Raw genomic sequence first — 17,311 nt, 5'->3', positions numbered from 1 at the left:
TTCCCTATTAGCTTGGCTTGGATTATATGAGGGCTGAATCGTGGCATAGACAGCTATGTAGACGAGTTTACATCACTAATAGAATGCAACCTGTCGCTAAGAATAACACACTCTTAGATAAGATTGTGGGCCGTTCAACGGGCCATATTATTTAAAAATTAAGGACCTCAAAGACCTCTGTTGTTCTCCTTGCAGTAGACCAAGCTTGTTTAATATTTGAAGAGCTGTTTCCTCCCTTTGAAACAGTATTCTCACTCTTCTTTTCCCCTCCATGTTTTGAACCTCTATGTAGGGGCCATTTCGTGCCTGGCAGCTTGTAGGTTTAAAAGGAGAGTGCTAGCGCCTGCCGGGTGGGTACTCGCTTGGCAATCTTAAGAAACATTAATCAATTTAAAGTGTGTTGCCCCTGATTATTCTATTTGGGCTTCTTTCACTTGAGAGATACTGAAAGATACCGAACGAAACCGCTGGATGAATGCCGGGTATTCGGAATGGGTGTCTTGAGCGAACTACTCCATTGCTGAAGACAGGAAAGTTCGTTGGTCCCGCAGAGCACAAGCTTCGTTGAAAGGATATATATTGAGTTGCGCATTTGAATCTATATAGCCTGTGTTACTGATACCTAGTTGAACTGAATAGTGGTTGGTATGTCCTTCTAAATGGGCCACATTCTCCCTTTCATCAAGCTGTCATCCATATATCGCTGCCGTCCTGGTGCTGAGCAGCATTACTCGTAATCGTACTCGATATGTGATATTCTCCGGGGTGCAACCGCCGTTCGCTTTAAAGGGATACTTCGATTCACCCTCGAGTAAAGCAACGGACGGTCAATGATTCCTAGACGCAAAGTTTCTGGCTTGACTTACAAGGTGGTTTCACTAAGAAATAAGTAGTCAGGATGATAGAGAAGCCGACAATGCAGTCTGAATTATTTATTGCCTGCCACGCGAAGTCTCAATACCTAGTATGCAGATCAGTAGCAAGGATCTACATGTTCTGTGTTATTGGACTGGAGCTAATCGGTAAACCAAAAGTGCGCTGCTCGACGGCGAGAATGAGTGTCGTCATGCTGCCTTCAGTTGGACGGGATATTCAAGAGTAAGATGGCGGCGTCTTAGATCATTGTAGGCATTCACCAAATATCATCTTATTCATTGCTCTTCATTGGAGTAGTAGATATTGATATATCAATACGAACACTGGCGTCGAACGTTCGGGGCAACCCTAAAATGCCGAGGATTCCAAGGAAGCACTTGGGCTGAACCTTTAAGTTCCAGAAGGGGTTCATTGTCTAAGAAATTGAAATCGTGCCGGTCGAAATAAGTCTTGCACTAGTAGTAATTCCCTCCAATGCGAAAAATTGCCGGGATCTCTATTAATTACAGAACGTCGATGATATTGAGTGGCAACCTATTTGGAGGGAGTGACAGTGTCAGTCTTACGTTGGCTCAACCTTTGCCTTCTCCGAAACAGCACATGTGGGACATCACCGCATGGGGCAATCGACCAGGGATTGGAATAGCAGAAAATCGCAGTTCTCTGTCGCACAGCCCGGCATGACGTATATATAGAGCTCTCTTAAATCCATATCGCTAGTGTCTCACAGGTCGAAAATGACTCAGGCATAGTAGATAGCCTTCTTGATATAGAAGTATCTCCACTGACTTCACTTCGTCTTTTGGTGTACCAGGCGATAAATATAGATTAGGGAAGGTATTGTATTGTAGAATGGTTCGGTTCGGCTGGCAGTTGCAGGGAAAACAGTGGAGACTAGGATATGCATGGTAGCGAAAAGTTGCTTTGAGGATCATATAGATGCTGTACCTAGGGACAATTGATTGCTTGTTGACTTTGCATGTGCCCTCTATGTCGAGTGCCAGTTGCAACAAGACCTCTGGGTGAGATGGCGATTATCGCTGGCTGTTAAACCTTACCTATCGCTTTGCCATGCGTTCTCATCATCTGGTGTAGCCAGTGATATGTAATGATGGATGGATGAGATGGTCAGTATATAGGTATCAGAAACATTGTATGCTGCTCGTCGAGCTCCCTATATATTGACCAAAGAACCTAGCCAACAGGTTGTGTACCGACGGGATAAAGCTATTCATTGGCTCTTTCCAACGTGATAGAGATCCTTATAAGCTTCTGTGAAGTCAATGTGTTCGCTGCCACATGTTTCAAGTTTAGTAAATGGTGCAGGATCTATACTGGAAACACTATGACACGGAAATCGAAGGGTGATATCGCATGAGGTATATGAGGTCAATGGAAGGAGAGAAGAATTAGATTGGGAACCCGGGACGGCAGTTGGAACCACCGCAGGAACCGATAATGTGGGGAAATCCGGTCGGGAAAGTTCCCCCAGAATTTCCTTCGACGCTTGCGCTTTCCGTATTTAGATCGTTGCCAGGTCCCAAGGCGCCCCGTCCTTGCGAAAATGTGATTATCTTGACTCTTGCTTTTCAACGCTCCTGACGATGGACGACGACGGCTCTCCAACCAAAACCGCTCCTAAGTTTACGAGATGCAGGACCGGGTGTTTACGGTGTCGAAAGCGACGCCGGAAATGTGAGTAATATTATCCTTCGGAGAATAGATCGTCTGTGTAGCGCGGCACTAATTGAAACCGCCTCAAATTTCAGGCGACGAAGGAAAACCGCGCTGCCAAAACTGTATCGACAAGAACCTAGATTGTCAATATGGACTGCAGGTTAGCTTCTTGCAGAAGAACACTTTTACGGTCACCGCAAGTGAACTGCGCACGCCCAAGCCTGAAGTAAATTATGACAAGATCAAAGTGGGTAGTGTCTTTTGCTTTCTAAGATTGAACTGCATTTCTCCAAGTGGAGTAACTATCCGCTGTATATGCATACTAATTCTTGACTCTAGTTTGTTCAGGAAGATCCACTGGGCTGTACCACGGATGCTTCCGTGGAGGATTCGCCATCCCCCGTTGCCAGCATTCCAGTGACACATCCTCAGAGTGATCGTAGAGATAGTGCAGTAATCCTCGCCGATGATGGAAAAGATAGTGATGGAAAGGATAACCGAATCGACTTGAATGAGCATTATGGTGATGGGGGTAGTATTCATCGTGATACTTTGGATTTACCACACTGGGGTGGAGACCTGAACATATCGCCAGATGGGACTCCTCACCAGGACAAGGATGATGCTGTTCAAGGCCTGCTAGCTCTAGGAGCAACGGCTGGACCGAACGGTGTTGTACCGGAGTCGAACAATTTGTCGCTGCTCAGCCCTAATGTCGCATTATCGTCGCTGATGAATCCCCAGCCCTCGGAGGTAAAGGAGATTGCCCTGCCAACAGTACCTACCGGGCTTTTGGACGATCCCAGACATACGAGTATTACTGAACTGTCTACCTCTTTAACTACGAGTACCGGCATTGAATCGGAAGCTCGCAAGCTGGAACTTCTCCGCCATTACCGCTACCATGTTGCTACTTGGGTAAGGACATTCTTGTTTGCCAATTTCAAATATAAGCTTTTCTAACTGCTCCTCTTTGACAAATATAGCTTGACATTTGCGATTTGAGACACCCATTTGGAATTAATGTAATTCAGATGGCAACGAGATCCGAAAAACTTCTCTCTGCGATATTAGCACTTTCACAAACGTGCATCAATCAACGGGGTCACAGGAACAGAGCAGGTCTTGAGCAGCCGACCCTTCGAAAGGGCAACCCATTGGACCAACTGGACCACGATCATCCTGACTTCACGGAGCTTATACTGCTATGCCTTCTCGAAGAAATTCGAGGTCTAGTCACAGATATTCCAAAAGCTTGGGTCGACTGGGTGAATAGAGATGTCCCCTTTGTAAATCACTTGGTTCAGCATGCCTACAGTAAGGACATGGAGTCGACCGCTTACTGGATGTTTTTACGTATAGGTATGTTTGACGCTATCCTTTCTGCCATATTGATATTTACACTAGCTAACATGATGCCTATCAGACTTAGGAGTGGCGCTCGCTAACGACATCCCCCTTCGAACCCCGCTCCCGATGCTCCCGATCCCCAGCTTAACATTGTTGTCTCGTACCGAGGATGTATGTGAAAGGGTCAGTCTTTATACAAATGCTGTTTTGTGGTTATGTGGGAAAGCTTTGGCCTTATGTCATCAAGAAGCTATACCACAACCTCTTGCGACTTCGCATGAGGTGATGGAAAGTTGGTTGCAAGCTTTTGGGGAGCTTGAGCAATGGCACCATTTGCGCCCACTGGAATTTGAGCCAATGGTGGAGATAGACGCGAGAGACCAAGTGCTCAACCAAGGGAGCGAATTCCCCTTGCTTCTATTCGCAAACGGATCTGGAACTTTTAGTAACCAGATATACCATACTGCAATGCTGTTGTTGCTCCAATGTAAGCCACGAACTGCACTGCTAAATCATCCGCAGTCTCCAGTCCTATCTCCTTTGTGGCACGCATACCGTATTTGCGGTATCGCGCTGAATAATGACACTCGTGAAAGCTGGGACCCGTGCTTGCTTGCCTCTCTCCTTCTTGCAGCGAAGCACATGACGCACGAATCGCAACAACAGGAGATCTTGCAAGGCTTTAATCGCATTCGTGGAATTACCGGTTGGGATACCGGCGAATATCTGAGCCAACTCCGAGAGGAATGGTCGTTTCTCGACGGTATGTGAAAAGTGTCTGGCTAGAGCATACATTTATGATTAGACGCGCGGCGGTTCACGGGAAGTGGAGAACTGTTGATCATGATCGCTTGATGTGCGCCGGCGGGTACTATAGCCCCAAGCAATATCCAGATCTCGAATCCGCCAACACGTCCCCCATCCTGTTTCAGCTTCAATATCTCGGATCAGCTTTGTGATCTCCTTATGCTCTGACGCATGGCTAAATAAGCGCCCTGCAATCCACAGAGGCTGCAAGGCGTTATTGAGGCACCCCTGATGCGGGTTTGCTAGAGAGATACCACAGATTCGTCGCGCATGCCACAACATGGACAAACTGGGTGATCGTGGCAAGCTGACCCCCTTCGGCATCATTTTGAGTAACAGGAGGCATGCCGTATGGTAAAGCTGGTTTGAAGAAATGGCAGCCCACTGAACAAACAAAATATGTGGGAAGGGTTTACGGTTGACCGTCTGGACTGGCAGTAATTCGCTCGGCCGTTCCGAAAACCATCGTTGTAGGTCGTCCCATAACCGAACCCAACGCAAGCAGAATGTTTCCAGGTTACAGCCGTTCTGTTCATGCAACTCCACAAATTTGGTGCGATCTGAGACGAGCTGAGTTGCTCTCATACAAAGATACACAGCATAATTGGCATGCATGTCAGGCGATTTCGCATCCTGGAACAATTGATATGCATCCTCTTCTTGGTAGCCCGGGGGAAGCCATTTGGAAGGATGCAGAAGCGTAGTTTGGGTACCATCCGAGATGAGTGCGCCACAAAGATCTGAGTATACGATTAGACTTGTACATAATAAAAACCTCAGGTACTTTTGAGATAAGGGAGAGCAAATCTTACCCATCCTCGCATAGCACCAGAACACAGCTTGAAGTAACCCGTTGCTAAATCCGTGAATCTCGAAGGCATCAAATAAAGCAGCACAACCCTCGAGATGACGGCGCCAATCCTGCGCTCGGGCGGACATCATCTCCAAGCAGCAAAGCAGCACACATGCGGCTACGATCTTCGGATCGCGCACCTGTAGTACCGGGCTTAGGAGTCTTATTGCTTCCTGATATAGCTCAAGGCTATCGAACAAGTCCTGAACACCCTCTTTACGTTCCATATGCCGTGCCGAGAAGGCGAGAATGGCGTAAGACAGAGCGGGAAATGTCCGCGCTAGTGCCGGAAGCTGCTGACGGAACGTGCATTGCGAGTCGAACATGTCCAGCTACCATGTGTCAATAAACAAAGGAAATAGACCAAATATGATGCATAGGGTGCACTTACCCATGGAGCCACCTCGGTCACGTAGTTCTTCAGATATTTGATACGTTTGCTATTTGAAAAAGGCGACCGGTGAGACTCTTCCCGCTGCCTTTCCCGGTGAGATTGGGACATCATGTCAATGCTTAGTGGATCCGTCCCTCTGTCACCGAGCCTATCTAATATCCCGGCATCGGGGCTTGGTGCTCGCGTTGGAGCAGCAGAATAAGCTAACGAGAAAAGGATACATCGTAGTTCTTCCTGGGACGCGAGGAAACCTGGATCTTGAGAGAAGCCATCCTGATACCAACTTCCTGGAGACTGAAATGGCCCTCCCGATGCGGGAGAACTGTGACTGATGCCATTGTAGCTCTGCGGAGGGAGTGGTTGAGACTCCTGATAATCAATTGGATTTGGGTGAGTTATCTCATTTGCACCCGGTGACGGTTCTTCCTCCGCGGGCTGTGGATGTTTCGAGGTGGTGCTCGAGACTCGCCGGCGCTTCAGCGGCGGCTCAGCGGAAAACATTGCTCAATTTGATCGTTGTCTCTCACAATAAGGGGACCTCTTTTTTTGTTTTGTCTGGTATTGCACAAAGACGGGCCAAGACCCCGATAGTAATTGAGGTAGGCTTTGGGATTGGCGTTGGGATCTTCGGGAAGAAGAATTGATTGGGTAAAATGTTCCTGAGCCGAAGACCGCCTATCATTCAACTAAGGGCCACTCGGCTAAAGACAACTTGCCCTTTTGCCTTACTTCCCTTTAATCGGCAGTCAAGACGGCGCCAAGATCGATGCTTTCTTTATCTGATTTCTTGGATTCGGCTAGATAGACGAGCCTTTTCCGTGGATTGTATGGTACGATGGCGACGTTACCTTCGATAGCCTTGATTCTTTCCACCAATGGGCTCCACACCGATCTGAAAAGCTGGGGAAAAAGTCCGTGTTGGGGGATTGGCGAAGGTGATGACGTCTAAAAAGGCGAGCAGAGGCAATTTTGAGAGCGAAGATCCCCCGTTTTGAGGTTAGATTCTTGCGGGGTAGGGCCACTTTCTGGGGTAACGGGTGGCTCGGATTGCCTCTTTGGGCTGGTCGGCTCTTCTGCATCCGGGGTAGTTTTTTGCCGACTGGTCAAGTTACACTTACAGGTGACATGATGACTCGTATACATGACTTTCCGCCATGTTTGGCACATGCATTGTGATCATGTATAAATCTTATCTACCCCGGGCTGTGCGTCGCCATGTCTCCATCTGGTCCACTTCCCCAGATTTTTCTATCTCAGACTATCCCCATATTAGACCCACGCGATATTGCGAGGCACAATGGTGCAGGTCAATCTGTTTGGCACGGGGTTCACCCTCCAAGCTGCCATTTGGGCGGCTTGTGGAATGGCGTTCATTCTCTTCGGTAACCGACTCTATCGCAGACGAAGCTTTATGGATGGAATTGCTGACCCTCGCAGGATACGACCAAGGTGTTTTCTCCGGAATTGTCGAGAACGAAGACTTTCTCGACACCATGGGTAACCCAGGAGACAGCTTGATGGGGATCATTGTTTCCATATACAACCTAGGATGCTTTGCCGGTTGCATTGTGAACTTCCTAGTAGGCGATTGGCTCGGACGGAGGAAAGCAATGTGGCTTGCGATGATTTGGGTGATTGTAAGTTCTCGGGGAGATTAGATGGTGATAGGTCAATTGCTGACTTGTAAACCTCGCCTCCAGATCGGTGCCATCTTGCAAACATCTGCCTTCTCCGTTCCGCACTTGATGGTTGGTCGCTTCGTGACGGGTATCGGCACTGGGATTGAAACCTCTACTGTGCCAATGTATCAAGCAGAGCTTTGTGAGGCATCCAAGCGTGGTAAACTTGTCTGCAGCGAGCCTCTACTGGTGGGTGTGGGCATTGTCGTCAGGTATTACCATTTTCCACCACGCTGTACGAGCTATGCTCACGATTTATAGTTACTTTTTCGACTATGGAATGAGCTTTGTCGGAGGGCAAATCGCTTGGAGATTACCGATCGCGTGTCAGATGATTTTTGGATTCGTTAGTATTTCTTGCGTCAACTGCGATACAAGTATTCTAACAGCTTCAAGGTCGTCATTATACTTGTTTTCGGCCTCCCCGAGTCTCCGAGGTATTGCTACAAAGAAGGACGTGATGACGAAGCGTTGCAGATTCTGAGTGATGTGTACGGTCGACCAAAAGACGATGCGAAGATTCTCGCCGAGCAGGCTGAGATCCTCGAGGCGCTTGCTATTGAGACCAAACATGGAGAGTACAAGTGGAGGTGATTTCCCCTGCTTCAACCCTGCTTCCTCAAAATTAGAAGCTCACCGACAGTAGAAATATCCTCAAGCGCGACGAAGTTTGTACTGGCCACAGAGTGTATGTATATTCTTCAATCTCACCCCAGCACCAATCTAACAAAGGATACAGTCTCCTCGGCTATGGAATGCAATTCATGAACCAGCTCGGTGGTATCAACCTTCTAGTGTACGCTCTAAGTTCCCCCGTTTAGATCCCGACTAACAGTTGTAGATACTTTATCCCGACGGTCCTCAACACCAATGTTGGCCTTAGCAAGAACCTTTCAATGATTATCGGAGGATGCGCCCAGATCATGTTTGTCGTTGGTAGCTTCTTCCCTACCTTCTTCGTCGATCGAGTAGGCCGCAGAACACCCATGATGTGGGGATCCTTCGGCCTCGGAATCTGCATGATGATGGTTTCAATCCTTCTTAGCTTCAAGGGCAAGGAAAATGATCACGCTACGTCATCGGCATCGGTTGCCTTCTTCTTCCTCTTCATGCTTATCTTCGGAGCATCAGTCAACTGCATTCCATGGGTTTATGTACCGGAAATCTTGCCACTGCATGCTAGAGCTAAGGGAACCGCGGTGGGAATTTCTTCAAATTGGATCTGGGTAAGTTCATCTGGGTTCCACCTAGCCTACTGAAAGAGAAGGAAGATACTAATAAGTAACAGAACTTCTTCGTCGTCATGATCACACCCGTGATTATCAACCGACTCCAGTGGAAGGCATACCTCATCTTCATGTGTACCAACTTTGCATTTGTGCCCCTTGTTTACTTCTGCTACCCCGAAACCGCCAAGTTGAGTCTCGAGGTGATTGACTACCTCTTCACACAGCCGGACAAGAGCGCCGTGAAGCTTTCTTTGGAGCTCCAAAAGGAGCGGAAGATGCATGGACATGGCGCCAGTATTGTCGCGGATACTGGGGTCCTGAGACGTACGAGCGTGGTGGCCGATGAGGGCTTAGAGAAACATCAAGGTGTTGATGAACACATTGAGAGGGTTTAAATCATGAATTTTTCTTTACGACTTTACGATGGTTGAGGAAATGTCTCTCGGCTTTTGCTAATGAGATGAATGATTTTTGACAGATTTATCTTAGATCTTGACGTGTATATTTGTATTTGAAGAACGCTAAGTGAAGATTTTATTTTGTATATTCTAGTACAATTGCAAACCTTTCTCTAGGCATGTATGAGATTCGTTGAATAAGTCATTAGCTGATTCCAGGAGCGATGTGCCCTGTTCTTCGCTGTCATAAAATAGTGGAAGGGGTTTTCCGTTGTGTCATAATTGATGTGTACTGCTGTTATCGTCCCAGCATTTAATGTCGCCCGAGCTCTTTAGTACCCATTGCATATTGTAGTCTGATATACCGCAAACCAAGTCCGATGGGTCCTAAGCTCGTGTAGCTCGACAACGATGCATTAGACAGTCCAATATCATGCAAAGATAGAATGAATGCATTTAATCAGAGCCCCAGGTGAGAACTGCAGGGGAAGGACGTGATAAATGTGAGATGAACCCCAGAGTGGAAGGCTCCTCGTATAATCCAGCTACCCTGCAGTAGTAATCGCCTAGCACATTTCTACCAACCAGGAACAGATATAGGAAGCGGAAAATGTGGCACCAACAGAAGCAATAAGTCGAAGAACGACGAAGAAAAAGTCGATACCGAATGAAACAATTAAGAGTAAGGTGGAGGAGAGATATCAGAGTCCAACTGATTCGTCTCGGATGTTATTTTGCTGTCATTCTTCTCCTTGACGTTTTTCTCGCCAACCATAGCATCAGGAATCGCAATCATTTGTTTCGTCTCGCCGCAGTTTGAACCACTCTCCACGTCACTATCACTCTGCGGGCTTCGCTCTTTAGCAGAATCAACCTGGTCCGTCCGCCGAGTAACCTTGCGTGTCCGGCAACACCACGCAATGCCCAAGATAGTTGTCGCGAACCACAACACCATACTGACCAGACTAATCCAGATAGCGGCACGCATGCGGGGTATCGACGACGTCGCTTTTTCATACTCATCCGGTACGTTGCTCGAGAGATATATCGTTCCGAACGTGCCTACCTGGGCTAGCCAGAACACGAAGATCACAAAATCCCAGGCTGACCATGCAACGTGAATCACGGTGATGAAGCAATGCACGATGCAGGTGAGTGCAGTGACTGCAGCGACGAATTCGGCGTACACCCATTGCGAAGGGGCGCGGGCGTTAATCTTTGTTGCGTGGGCTAGGTCGACGCCGTAGAGACCGGCAATCACGATGGCAAAGACGAATTGGAGGGTGCGGAGGGCGGCGCGGGAGATGACGCCGCAGAGGCCTCCTTTGTGCCAGTATTGTTCGATCATTGGGGTTGTGGCTTTTGTCATTTTTGGGGATAGAGAAAGTATAGAAACTAAAGTCACTAGCTGTGTCCTATGGGATCAGGAATGAAGTAGGGACCCAGTCAGTTATGTCTAGGGGACTTAGTGCGCTTTATAGTAGATGCGTGGAGAGGCTAGTAGGTAGGGTCTAAAGGGCTAAGACTGTACTACTGAGGCGAAGACTATAAAGTTGGAAATGTGGACCGCTGAGCGTGCTTGAGATGCATATCATTTCCTTCTGGGAGTGGTTGCAGTTCCACTTACAGAATATTTTTTGCGCTCTTCCATGGTAGGTTCCCATTTGGGGAACGGTCTACTACCAGTATTTTAGGGTTGGCTTCCTGAATAGGTGATTCTCACGTATTCGTATGATTTCCGCCACCCTTGCGCAGCGGGAGCTAACCGTGTTAGGAATTTCCATCGTGTTCGTATGTATCAAAAGTATCCACTCCGAAGGACATTCCATTTTAAGGAAATAACTTTCTCTGACTCGGAGGTGTGGCCAACTACATCAGATAGTCTGCTGTTTTGTCCATGGCTCTCAATCATGGGTGGATCGTGCTTTCTCCTGTTCTTTTTTCTCGTTCCTCCTCTTTATAATTAAAGTTTTTCTCTCGACCCGTTTTTACTCTTATCCTTCACAACGGTACCTTAAATGCAGTTTAAAATTAGAACAAGTTAGATCTGCGAAGACTGGCACAACTGCTTCGGCACTCTTCCTAGTCATTCATCATGGCTGACATGAGATGTTTCGCCGCTGAAGATGGCAGCTGGGAGCTCCCTCCACCGTACGAGTCTATCTCGTCCTCAGGGGGCGATCCGACAAGGAACAATTCAGCGACTCATCCTGTGGTCTTTCCACTATCCAACGATTCTTTCCCAGAGCTATCGCCGACGAATGATGGTCGTGTAGATGTTCATATCGGATCGCGGTTCAGTCGCAATTTGGAATGGCTTATGGGAAACCAAGCCGCCGAGGCGCCTCAGACAGAGGGAGAAGCGGCTCCATCCGTGCCATGTCCTGCCTGGGATCTGCATCTCAACGTCGTGATCCAAGTTGTAGGTAGCCGTGGTGATGTCCAACCCTTTGTCGCCTTGGGCAAGGAATTGCAGAAGTACGGCCACCGTGTGCGGCTGGCCACGCATGCCAAATTCGAGCAATTCGTTAGGACCGCCGGCCTTGAATTCTATCCCATTGGAGGCGATCCGGTCGAGCTGATGTCCTATATGGTGCGCAACCCTGGACTCATTCCAAGCATAAAAAGCCTGCGGGCAGGCGATATCCAGCGGAAGCGGGCCTCGATGGCGGAGATTTTAGACGGCTGCTGGCGGTCGTGTGTAGAACCGGACCCATATGATAAGACCCCATTCGTGGCGGATGCCATAATTGCAAACCCGCCGAGTTTTGCCCATATCCACTGTGCGCAGGCGCTTGGCATTCCCGTCCATCTCATGTTCACGATGCCCTGGACGAGCACTAGGGCCTTTCATCACCCGCTCGCGAACTTAAAGTATTCGGGTAACGACCCGTCGCTGGGGAATTTGGTTTCTTATCATTTTGTGGAGTGGTTGACGTGGCAAGGGTTTGTCTTCTTTTTCTCATTTTCCACTTTCGCGTTGCTTTTACTTTATGGTTTCTTTTTTTCTTCGCTAGTGGAGACGACTCTCGGCTGATAGATCTTAGTCTAGGGGATTTGATTAATGTCTGGCGCAGAAATGTACTGGGCCTAGATCCCGTCCCCACCACAGAGGGACCAAACCTCGTAGAAGCGCTCAACGTGCCCTTCACATACTGCTGGTCTCCCGCATTGATCCCGAAGCCCAAGGACTGGGCATCTCATATAGGTGAAGATGATACCCCCACCAGGACGTAATATTGGCTAACTTTGCAGACGTCTGTGGGTTCTTCTTTCGTGATCCACCGGCCTACGAACCTCCAGCGGAACTTGATGCCTTCCTGCGTGCTGGTCCGCCACCTGTCTATATCGGCTTCGGTAGTATCGTCCTCGAGGATGTAGAAAAGACATTGTCCAGCCTCCTTGATGCTATTCAAGAGACCGGAGTACGGGCCATAATATCCTGTGGTTGGAGCAATTTAGAACGCCGAGAGACTCCCAATGTTCACTACATTGGCGACTGTCCGCACGAGTGGCTCTTCCAGCATGTTGCCGCTGTTGTTCATCACGGCGGTGCAGGAACAACAGCCTGCGGCCTGCGGAATGGAAAACCGACTGTCATCGTCCCCTTCTTTGGAGAGTAAGTATTGTGTTTCTCTGTCTGTGGAAGCTCTCAGGTCTTTTGATGCTAACCAGCTTCGCGCTACAGCCAACCATTTTGGGGTAATATGATTGCCGCTGTGGGAGCCGGTCCGGAGCCAATTCCCCACAAGAACCTCACCGCACGGAAGCTGGCTGACGCTATCACCTATTGCTTAACCCCGCAGGCTGCTGCTGTGGCGCGGGATATAGCAGACAGGATGCGTCAGGAGTGCGGTGTTCGTGCGGCAGTTGACTCGTTCCACTCGCATCTCCCGCGGCGTAAGATGCAGTGTGATCTCATACCGAGCGAACCCGCAGTCTGGTATTTTCAGACAGGGAAACGAACAGTCAAGCTGTCCAAAGTGGCTGCGTGGGCCCTGAAGCGCCAGGGACGGATCCAGGGAAAACATCTTAAACTGTGAGTCAGGTCCTGAGCATACAAGTCCAGGCTCGAACATAGGAAGACTTCGTTGTGGCTAACTCATTCATGACGGAAAAAACCAGATACCAAACAAAGCCATTTACCATTGATGTTCGTCGATGGGACCCCTTTACGGCCATTTCATCAGCCTCGCTATCTACCCTCACCGGCATGGCCGATGCCACAGCAGGGATATTTATCGATCCATATAAGGAATACAAGCGTCTCCGAAAATCTGACCGCAATCGCGACGCCTCCGACCCTGCCACCGTTCCACACCCCCCGCTATCTGCATCTGAGACACTATCCACGACAGAGCCAACATTAATAACACGGACGCATTCGCACATCTTGGACACTGAACTTAGTTCTGATGACCCAGACTACGCGCGGCAGATGGCTATTGCATCAGCTACCAGCTTAGGAATCTTTCTCGGCCGGTCCTCTCGCGGCGCCCTGGTAGATCTACCTCTTGCAGCCGTCGAAGGCATGCGGGCAGTGCCCCGACTGTATGGCGAAAAGGTACGTGTGCATGGCCCGGTGAGGGACTGGAAGAGTGGTGCGGGTGTGGCGTGGTCGACCTTCTCTCACGGCTTGTACGAGGGTGTCACCGATATCTTCGTGCACACATATCAGGGAAAGAAGAAGCAGGGCGCTCTTGGAGTGGCTAAGGGATTGACCAAAGGTCTAGTCAGCTTGACAGTTAAGACCGGGGCGGCAACAGTTGGTCTTATCGCGTATCCAAATCAGGGCATCTATCGCTCTCTGATGAGTACCGTACGGAAACAACCTGCAAAGAGGATTGAGGAAGCAAGATGGACAGAAGCGGAATGGATCACTAGGGCGGAGGGTGGCGTGCAGATAGAAGCACCGGTGTTGTGCTGGTTGTATGATGAGTTGCTGTCTACCAGGGAGATAGCCTGAAGAGGGCGGTAGTATCTGGAATTGTGGCTAGTAATGTACATATGATAATTCATAAGAAACTATACAATCTATTAGGTAGTGTTTAGATTTCTCCATTCACCTACCAAGCTACAACATACCCCTTTTCTTCAGTTGACTAACAGTCGTGGACCACCATATGGTCACGGTAGTAGGCTCGGCAAGCCTTTGTATCGCTGCCCAATTAAACCTGAGCTTGCGTTGAGCCAATAGATAACTTTGGTATCCTGCAGATTCAGCAAATGCATCTTCAAATTAGGCAACGTCGATCGGCATCCCGTTACATCGTAATAGCCTTTTGACCCACTGGTGGACCCATATGAGACTGACAACACGAAAAAATCCCTCTTTAGGCATGAGAATTTCAGATTTTCGGATTACCTCCACCCACTTGATACTACAGACCGTGGGTCAAGTATTATCGGTTATAGCGCGGATATTGAGTTCAATTCGTTGCTTGTGTATAGATTTAGCGCTGGCTCATTGCTTTCTGCAGACGTTGACCGGACTGGGGTAATATATCGTGTCCATTGACACCCATAAAGCATGAAAATGTTGCACACTTTCATACCATGTAGGAATGATGAATTAAAATAGAAGTCTACCCCAGAATCCAACTGGGTGGGTCTCTCCACAGCCTTTCCTATTTGAGTTCTTCTGCCGTATTCGTATATTGTCCTATGCCTACTATCTGAGGTGGGTGCCATGAGATCATCGGTGAAACGAACGAAGATGCCTATCAGTTACCTATACCGGCCTTTATTTGTTATATTCTTACACTGGATAATTGAGTTCCGAGATGGAAGGATATACGACCACATCCACCGGCCCACTAACGTCCTTGGTACCCCTTAACAGAGATTCGTAATCATCTATCATAGAGGCCAGCCAGGTATATATATAGTTTCCTTGCGCCGCCAATATGTGTTCATAATTCGACTCGAACAACGTCTCTTAGACTCATCATGCTCCCAGCCATCGTTTCGGCGCTGGTCCTGGCGGCGCCAGCACTTGCATCAGTGACTTGCAAAGTGACCCCATTGGACTCAACATGGCCTTCCAATTCAGACTGGGTATCTCTTAACGCCTCCATTGATGGTAGGCTCCTCCACACTGTGCCCGTCGCCTCGTCATGCTGGCCGGGTAATCCGTTTGGATCACCCGTCTCTTGCGGCAACGTTCAATCGAACTGGACCAACGGAATGTGGCTCTCTAAATTTCCCGAATCAATCGATTACCCAATCTATGCGAACAATTCTTGCTTGCCCCCGAACGCTCCGGGCTACGTCGAAGGAAGAGGCTGTACGACTGGAGGTCTGCCTGAGTACATCGTGAATGCGACCACCGAAGAGCAGATCGCCACGGCAATGCACTGGGCCTCGAAGCGGAACATTCGGATTGTAGTCAAGGGAACAGGTCATGATCTAAACGGAAGGTATGTATATTAGTGTTTTATCATGGGCTTTGCTGACATGCTCTTTCAGATCCAGCGGTGCATTTGCCCTATCTATCTGGACTCATAACTTGCGCAAGCTCGAGCGCAATCGGTCCTGGTTACACCCTAGCAAAAACACCTCTGAGGACGTATTCATTGTGGGCAGTGGTCAGCAATGGGGAAATGTACTCGACAAAGCCCTCGAGCACGGAAGAGTGGTTACCACTGGCCAGGATCCTAGTGTTGGACTGGGCGGCTACATTCAGGGCGGTGGTCATGGCCCCCTCTCCCGCACCTATGGCCTCGCATCTAGCCATGTTCTCCAGATGAGGGTTGTCACGACTGAAGGTAAGATTCTGATAGCCAACGACTCCGAAAACCAGGACCTGTTCTGGGCCCTTCGTGGGGGAGGTCCTGGCCTGTATGGGGTCGTCACAGAGTACGTTATCAGGCATCACCCGGCGCCTAGCAGTGTGACGATAGGCAATCTTTTGATTGCGCCTAAGGATAGTAGCAACCGAAGTGCAGAATTGTCCTGGGATGCAGCTGTGACCCATCTCTCTGCTCTTCCAGACCTGATGGATGCCGGCTTGGCCGGAGCTTGTATGCTAGCGACAGGTCAAAGTGCCATGAACTTTGCATCACTTTCAGAACCCACGACTGGTGCTGTTGTCCAGCAGGTTTTTTGGTCGTTCAACTCCACACCTTCGGCCATGGAGGCACTTGTCAATTCTATTCTGTCAAACATCTCTCATGCGGCTGGTGGAAACAACAGTCTCTCCATCTCGTTCAGTGCTTCCTCCCATAGTAATTACTCGTCTTTCTTCAGCGCCATTTCTGGGAGTGACGCGGCCGGCGGGCAGAGCGTAGTGTCTAGCCGTTTGCTAGGACGGGCCGAGCTACTTGACACGCCTAGGCACAAAAGACGTGCCTATCTCAAGATAGCGATGCGCTCTCAAAATGAAACCGCCGGTACGTATGCGACAATTGGTCTACAAGGCGGCCCCGGGGTGCACAATACGCAGGAGGGAGAATGGGGCGCATTGCTTCCAGCCTGGCGCTCCGCCTATCTGCATTTCATTTCCAATGGTGCTACGGTTGACCCTACTGCTGCGGGATCGCCAAAGAAGGCGCTGAAAAGCGCGGCTCACTTTAACGAGGTTAAGGAAAAGATGTGGAGAGAGTGGTCGCCTAACTCGGGTGCCTATATGAACGAGGCGAACCCATTCACGAGCAACTTCAAGGAGGATTTCTATGGCTCAAACTATGACCTTCTGGCAAAGATTAAGGCTAAATACGACCCTAGTGAAAGCCTGTTTGTCCTCTCTGGCGTGAGAAGTGATATGTGGCAATATGACTTGGATACTGGGAAGTTGTGCAAAGCTGAATAAGTCTTGTTGACTGGCTTCAGTAAGGTTGTTTGCATTGTTCGTTTTGGATGGAGACCTGGACGTTTCACTTATGTTTGTAAACTAAGATCGGGACTGTGAGGACTGAGCAACAAGGCATTTATTGTAATATTTGGTTTTTAAGATAATTGATTTTCTCTTTAAAATTACACCCATTTGAATGTCTTATCAAACTATGCATAAAGAATGGCAAACCACGCACATTTTTGAGGGGGACTAA

The 17,311-nt window shown here is 48.8% G+C and overlaps 6 protein-coding genes across 6 annotated transcripts; 4 read left to right on the top strand and 2 right to left on the bottom strand.

Moving 5' to 3' along the window:
* Positions 1–2,480: 2,480 nt before the first annotated feature.
* Positions 2,481–4,674, top strand: BDV38DRAFT_277415 (uncharacterized protein; the record flags this gene model as incomplete). The annotated part of the gene is made up of 6 exons (XM_032058480.1): positions 2,481–2,571; positions 2,646–2,800; positions 2,893–3,471; positions 3,540–3,915; positions 3,980–4,074; positions 4,426–4,674. 6 exons carry the CDS (start codon positions 2,481–2,483, stop codon positions 4,672–4,674), a joined length of 1,545 nt encoding a protein of 514 aa, XP_031919456.1.
* A 30-nt stretch (positions 4,675–4,704) lies between these two features.
* Positions 4,705–7,113, bottom strand: BDV38DRAFT_292026 (transcription factor domain-containing protein; the record flags this gene model as incomplete). Its single annotated transcript, XM_032061902.1, has 4 exons — positions 4,705–5,450; positions 5,523–5,895; positions 5,955–6,443; positions 7,099–7,113. The coding sequence occupies 4 exons, from the start codon at positions 7,111–7,113 to the stop codon at positions 4,705–4,707; spliced, it is 1,623 nt and encodes a 540-aa protein (XP_031919455.1).
* A 141-nt stretch (positions 7,114–7,254) lies between these two features.
* BDV38DRAFT_277413 (putative MFS sugar transporter) lies at positions 7,255–9,260 on the top strand (the record flags this gene model as incomplete). The annotated part of the gene is made up of 9 exons (XM_032058479.1): positions 7,255–7,339; positions 7,395–7,594; positions 7,658–7,848; positions 7,898–7,982; positions 8,033–8,226; positions 8,283–8,324; positions 8,376–8,432; positions 8,478–8,862; positions 8,925–9,260. The coding sequence occupies 9 exons, from the start codon at positions 7,255–7,257 to the stop codon at positions 9,258–9,260; spliced, it is 1,575 nt and encodes a 524-aa protein (XP_031919454.1).
* A 679-nt stretch (positions 9,261–9,939) lies between these two features.
* On the bottom strand, positions 9,940–10,632 carry BDV38DRAFT_277412 (MARVEL domain-containing protein; the record flags this gene model as incomplete). Its single annotated transcript, XM_032058478.1, has 1 exon — positions 9,940–10,632. The coding sequence occupies one exon, from the start codon at positions 10,630–10,632 to the stop codon at positions 9,940–9,942; it is 693 nt and encodes a 230-aa protein (XP_031919453.1).
* Positions 10,633–11,074: 442 nt separating this feature from the next.
* On the top strand, positions 11,075–14,229 carry BDV38DRAFT_292023 (glycosyltransferase; the record flags this gene model as incomplete). Its single annotated transcript, XM_032061901.1, has 5 exons — positions 11,075–12,209; positions 12,311–12,471; positions 12,519–12,882; positions 12,952–13,302; positions 13,389–14,229. The coding sequence occupies exons 1-5, from the start codon at positions 11,359–11,361 to the stop codon at positions 14,227–14,229; spliced, it is 2,568 nt and encodes an 855-aa protein (XP_031919452.1). The 5' UTR covers positions 11,075–11,358.
* Positions 14,230–15,212: 983 nt separating this feature from the next.
* Positions 15,213–17,073, top strand: BDV38DRAFT_292022 (putative isoamyl alcohol oxidase; the record flags this gene model as incomplete). Its single annotated transcript, XM_032061900.1, has 2 exons — positions 15,213–15,682; positions 15,732–17,073. The coding sequence occupies 2 exons, from the start codon at positions 15,213–15,215 to the stop codon at positions 17,071–17,073; spliced, it is 1,812 nt and encodes a 603-aa protein (XP_031919451.1).
* Positions 17,074–17,311: the final 238 nt, after the last annotated feature.

Source organism: Aspergillus pseudotamarii (genome assembly GCF_009193445.1).
Source record: "Aspergillus pseudotamarii strain CBS 117625 unplaced genomic scaffold BDV38scaffold_2, whole genome shotgun sequence".
Classification (NCBI taxonomy): domain Eukaryota; kingdom Fungi; phylum Ascomycota; class Eurotiomycetes; order Eurotiales; family Aspergillaceae; genus Aspergillus; species Aspergillus pseudotamarii.
Note: the sequence above shows the minus strand (reverse complement) of the source record. Positions and strands in the feature narration are given on the sequence as shown.